At 50.7% G+C, this 6,000-nt stretch overlaps 1 protein-coding gene across 1 annotated transcript; it reads right to left on the minus strand.

Moving 5' to 3' along the window:
* Window positions 1-4,440: 4,440 nt before the first annotated feature.
* Npw (neuropeptide W) lies at window positions 4,441-5,664 on the minus strand. The gene is made up of 2 exons (NM_001099664.2): window positions 5,107-5,664; window positions 4,441-4,616 (listed from the first exon to the last, which is right to left on the minus strand). The coding sequence occupies exons 1-2, from the start codon at window positions 5,535-5,537 to the stop codon at window positions 4,517-4,519; spliced, it is 531 nt and encodes a 176-aa protein (NP_001093134.1). The 5' UTR covers window positions 5,538-5,664; the 3' UTR covers window positions 4,441-4,516.
* Window positions 5,665-6,000: the final 336 nt, after the last annotated feature.

The following is a 6,000-nucleotide window of genomic DNA, read 5'->3' on the forward strand; positions in this document are numbered from 1 at the left end:
CACCTCACAAACCAAACTGGACAAGAAAGAGCCCATTTAAACAATAAAACAGAGCTCGGTCTAGTGGCTAGTTCCAACACTAGGGAAGCAGAGGCAGTTGGATTTCTGTGAGTTCCAGGCCAGTCAGGACTACACAATGAGATCCTGTATCAAAAATGAAAGAAAGGAAAACAGCCAGGGCAGACCAAGGGTGACCATTTTTTCAAGAGGGAGTTGGTGACAGGCACAGGGGTAGAGGAAAAAGCCTGGTGCAGCAGGGGTGGGGGTCTCTCAAAGACCACACCTCCTGGACCTTCTTCCCTAATTTCCTCCAAGGCTTTAGGCAGACAGAAAACCCCCGTGGACCTGAGAGGCAGGTACAGTGCAAGTTGAGACAGAACGAGACTTGAAGGTATACCCTCCCATGAGGTTAGCACCTCAGAGAATGGGATAGGAAGGCAGGTGGCTAGTGAGGCCTTAAGAGTCCAGAGGGCTTTATCTTTCTTCCTCTTTAAAAGGTGGGGAAACCTAGCCCCCAGGCCGGCAACATCCAAGAAGGTTGAGACAGCATGGGATGCTTAGGGGTATGTTCCCCACCAGGCTTCACCCACCCTACAACCTGCTATACAAATGGCTCACCTGTGTGACAAAGAACTGATATAGCAGTCCTTCCCTCCTCTGGATTATCCAAGGCAACAGAGGTGCCCTGTTGCACCCCTAGTGAGACAGAGGGTTTTTCACTAAACAGTATATATATAAAAAAAAAAAAATAGGAGGCAGAGGCAGGCGGATTTCTGAGTTCGAGGCCAGCCTGGTCTACAAAGTGAGTTCCAGGACAGCCAGGGCTATACAGAGAAACCCTGTCTCGAAACACCACAAAAAAATAAAAATAAAAAATAAATAAATAAAAAATAAAAAATAAATTTTAAAAAATGTATGTGCATCTTTCTTGAAAGCGCCAAGGCTGTGTGTGTGTGGGACCTGGGAAACCCTGTTTCAGGGGAGGAGCCCGTATTCTGACACCTGGTAAAGGCTAGGATCGTCCTGGAAAAGCGCAGCTACCTTAATGGGTAGTAATGGCCCTGCCTACATCTATCAGGTCTCGCTTAAGGCCTCCCTCCAACTACATCACGCCTCTCTTTGGATCCCCAAATTGGAGCAGGCGTGATCAGCGTTACGAAAGGAGAAAGTACAGAAATCCGGAAGAAAAGGGACAGGGCAGGGAGAGAAAGGGTGGAAAGAAGGAACAGGAAACTGACCACCTTCAAGAATTTGGAAACCTCACCCCGCCCCCTTCCCTTCCTTGGCAGTGGACGGCCGACGATAGCTGCGTAGCGCCACCTGGCGGAAGGAAATGTGATTGCTCCATCGCGGGGCAGGACAGGGGCTGGAAGGTTAGGGGTGCGTGGGACACATCGCAGGCAGATAGATAGATCCACCTCATACTTCACTTCCTTAGTTTAGACCAGTTCCACTTCTGTGGGTTTGTTTGTTTGCTGGTTACACCACTCAAGCAGAGGAATGCAAGCCTTGGGGAATAATAGAAAGAGAAGACCTCTAATAGGACTCAGCTAGCTCTGCCCTTCACCCTGGGCCCTGGCACCCACTTCTCTAGAATGAGATTGGTCTAGGCAACCAAACCAAGTCCCCAGCCCTTGTGACCAAACATTTGCCAGCTACTTGGCGTTCCACACCGGCACTGGCAAGCACTGGGTAAACATTGCTCAGACCCAAGGAAACAGAGGTTTGTGTACCTTGGCCTGAGCAAGAGAGGTCCAGAGCTGGAGAAGCCCCTAAAGGATCATTTAAAGAAGCCTGAAGAGTCTTTTGTAATGTACTCTCTAGGATGCTCAGGATACATCTAGCAGGAGGTAGGAAGGACAGAGAACAAATGTAGCCGAGCAGAGAGCGTGAGAGCATTATGCTCACCCCAGGGGCAGTGGGGAGCCAGTGGGATATTGTACACCTGGGAATGACAAGGTCAGGACACTGATGTTTTGAAAGGTTAAATTTGTTGCAAATCACAGCCAAAATAGAGAGAGAGCTGAATATATGAATAAATAATACCTTTAGTCCTAGGGGGCAGGAGGTAGAGGCAGGCAGATCTACAGAGGCCAGCCTGGTCTACAGAGTGAGTTCCAGGACAGCCCGGGCTACACACAGAGAAACATTGTCTCTAAAAAAACAAACAAACAAACAAACAAACAAAAACAAAACAAAAAAAACCCAAACCAAACCAACTGAACAAAAAGAACTGGGAGAAAGGCAGCATTTTTGGGCCCACAAGATCGCTTGAGAGATAAGGCAGTCATATAACCTGAGTTTGATCCCTGGGACCCACAGAGTGGAAAAAGAGCCAACTCCTGCAAGATGACCTCTGGCAGCTACACAGGTGCCTTGGAAGACGTGTACCCACACCCCAAATAAATGAATAGATTAAAAACAAAGATAAACAAAAAGTGTAGAGCCGCTGATATAGCTCAGTGGGTAATGGCTGCAAATTTGTCCCCTGGGACCCACATGGTAGAAGGATAGGACCAATTCTAGCATGTTGTCTTCTGACCTCCGGAAGTGTGTACACACTCACAAGAAAGAAACAAAGACCTCAGCACTCGGGAGGCAGAGGCAGGCGGATTTCTGAGTTTGAGGCTAGCCTGGTCTACAGAGTGAGTTCCAGGACAGCTACACAGAGAAACCCTGTCTAAAAGAAAGAAAGAACGAAAGTACGAAAGTAAGAAAGAAAGAAAGAAGGAAGGAAAGAAAGAAAGAAAGAAAGAGAAGAGAAGAGAAGAAAAGAAAAAAGACAAAAAGAAAGAAAGAAAGAAAGAAAGAAAGGAAGGAAGGAAGAAAGAGAAGAGAAGAAAAGAAAAAAGACAAAAAGAAAGAAACAGGGCTGGTGAGATGGCTCAGTGGATAAGAGCACTGACTGCTCTTCCGAAGGTCATGAGTTCAAATCCCAGCAACCACATGGTGGCTCACAACCACCCATAACGAGATGTGACTCCCTTTTCTGGAGTGTATGAAGTCAGCTACAGTGTACTTACATATAATAAATAAATCTTTAAAAAAAAGAAAGAAACAAAGAGAACAAAAATAAATAAACAAAATGTAATTATAAAATGCAGGAGGCAAAGACAAAGCTCAGGAGTTATATGTGCTTGCTACTCTCTCAAAGGACCCGAGTTCAATCCCAGCACCCACATCACAACCACCTGTTGCTCAAGTCCCAGGAGATCCAATGACCTCTTCTAGCACCCAAGACACTGCCTGCACATGTTACGCTTGAATACGTGCAGGCAACACATATAATTTTTTAAATCTTTTAAAGGCGTGGAGCGCTGACCTATAGGGAGGAGGGCTCTCAGTTGGTAGGAGGACATAGTGGGTCAGGAGTGGCCTGAGTGGGGCAGCAGTCGGGGTCCACCTGTTCTTTGCCTTTGGGAAGTGGATCTAGAGGGGAGCTCACCACATGTTTACAGGGGAATTCCAACAGCAGATGGGGAGGGAGATTTGAGGAGTCCCAGCACTTAGGTCTGAGAAAAGACAGATGCTAGAAGTTTGGAGATGCAGCAGAGGGTGAGGGGTCTAGTTGTGTGAAGCTGGATGAAGCCCAAAGATGTGCATGCATGGGTGTGAGTGTGGTCTCTCTGTGTGTGTGTGTGTGTGTGTGTGTGTGTGTGTGTGTGTGTGTGTGTGTGTGTGTGTGTTCTGTCCCAAGCTAGTCTGGAAATTACTATGTTAATTATGCTGGTCTCAAATTCACAGCAACCACCCTGTCTCAGCCTCTCAAGTACAAGAATTATAGATCTGTGCTTCGATACACAGCTTGATCACATGGGACCAGAGCAAAAGACTGGAAATGCAGAGGAGAATGAGAGTCCGGGAGTGGGGGCTGCGGGGGGGGGGGGTTCCTTCAGAGTGGAAGCCTGGCTATAAAGGAAGCCGGCGCCTTCTGCTTGCTCTCCAGATGCTGACGGGAGGGAAAGGATTCAAGGAAATTCAGGCTTAAAACTAATACCAGAAAGTGGGCGAAATCCTGGTGTGCTGCCTGGGCCAGAGGCAAAGCTCACACTGCAGAAAAGTCTCAGCAATCAGGACAGAGGACAGAGTGAGGGCCACCTGAACACTCCACTCCCTAGTTTCTCCCTCCTGGATGCTTCGATGGTCTGGCCAGACCCAGGGGTGTCTTGCTCTGATCCCGGTAGAAGTTTGGTGGGTGGGTCATCATATTCGGGACCCTGAACACACATGAACAGGGAAGGGAACATACGGAGGAAGCAAGCCAAGGCCCCGGAAGCATCTCAGCTTTGCTCTCCGCACTGTGTCTGTCCCTAAGGACAAACGGATGAGCTGGTCTGGTCAGGGAGGGCTTCCTGACATTTGCCAGGGCGTAGGCGCGCAGCTATGTGCGCTCTGAAGCTAGATGCTAAGTACACAATGAGAAAAAGGGTCACACGCGGGGGCGCAGGAATCAGGTTGGTTTTATTGACCAGACCACGAGGCCTGACTGGAGCTTCAAGCTGTGCTCCTGCCTAGGTCAAGCATGGGGGCGCCATCGGTTCTTGGGCCTGACAGGATCGGCAAAGATGACTTGCTGCAGGAACCATGGCTGGGCACGAAGCGTCTCTCCGAAGGCTCTAGAAAGAACAAAGCAGGACTCTAGAGACAGGGGCAAGGCTCTCCATTCTGTCCTCAGGTTGATATGGAAGGAACTCTGGGAAATTCTCCTAACGTGATGGGAAACAGAATGGGTAGGGGGGGCGTAGTGGCCCACACATGTAAAATCAGCAACCAGGAAGATAGGGAAGCATAATATCAAAAGGGGGGGGCTGGAAAACAGGGTATAACTCAGTAGGCAGAGTGCTTGCTTAGCATATGTGACGTCCTGGGTTCCATTTCTAGTACCACGTAAACCGAGTGTGGTGGTGCACACTTGTAATCCTATCACTTGGTATGTGGGAGAAGGATCAGGAGGAGTTCAGCCTGAGCTACAAGAAAAAGGGAAAAAACAAAAACAACAACAACAAAAACCCACCAGTACCCATAGGCTCGCGGTCTTGTGTGGTCTAAGACCCCTGGAAATTCCCTTGCCAGATGCCACGCCCACCTCCTCTCTTTCCTACTTACCTAGCAGCGGGCTCCTCTGAGATCCAGGAGTGAAGGCTTAGCGACTGCTCCGGTTGGCGGACTCCCTCCAGGTCCCGCGGACTCCAGGGTGCATGGACGGGAAGCCCTGCAGGTGAGCTCCTGCTTCGTACCTCCCACAGCTCCTGCCCTGAGGAAGGAAGCAGGAGAGCGCCGCGGGCGACCGGTCCTGGGAGCCGGGAGAGGGGTCCAGCAGCCCCGCCCAGGGCACGGCGCCACTGGTAGGGCGAGCGGCGCAGCCCCATGAGCAGCCCGGAGGCACGACCCACTGTGTGATAGCGGGGACTCGCCACGTGCTTATACCAGGCGCTGGCGGGCAGCGGTAGCAAGAGCAGAAGCAGCAGCAGGGGCAGCAGGGGCCGGTTCCTGGGAGTCCCGGGCCCAGGGCCCCGCACTTCTCTGTTAGACGCCAGCGCGCTCACGTCAATTGCCCCTTGGAGGGTTAGGACAAGAACTGGGTTTATGTCTCCGAGAACGAGAACGTCGGAGCTCCAGAGGATGGAGAAGACCAGTCAGTTGGTGCGACTACAGCCTTTCAGTGGCCCCGCCCCGGATCGCCCCCGCCGCACATGTCGCACTCACCCAAGGGAGAGGAGGATGGAGAGGGAGGTGAAGAGGGAACCCAGGCAGCTAGAAGCCTCTCAATGAGTAGTTCGCAAGCTGGACTGTGTTTGAAGCTCTAGTGGGGGATCTCCTTGCTTACTCTTTCCTCGCCCCCAGAAAGGGAACTGTCAAGGAGGGAGTTCCGGTACCACGGTCTCAGAATACAAGAATGGGCTGCCAGGGGCAAAAGGATGCCCCCTTGGTAGGAGTTGCTTCAACTGGAGCACTTAAGGAGAGGAGACAGCAGAGTTCTGGTGGGCTAGCATAGGGCAG

This window comes from Mus musculus, chromosome 17 (assembly GCF_000001635.26).
Source record: "Mus musculus strain C57BL/6J chromosome 17, GRCm38.p6 C57BL/6J".
Taxonomy (NCBI): Eukaryota; Metazoa; Chordata; class Mammalia; order Rodentia; family Muridae; genus Mus; species Mus musculus.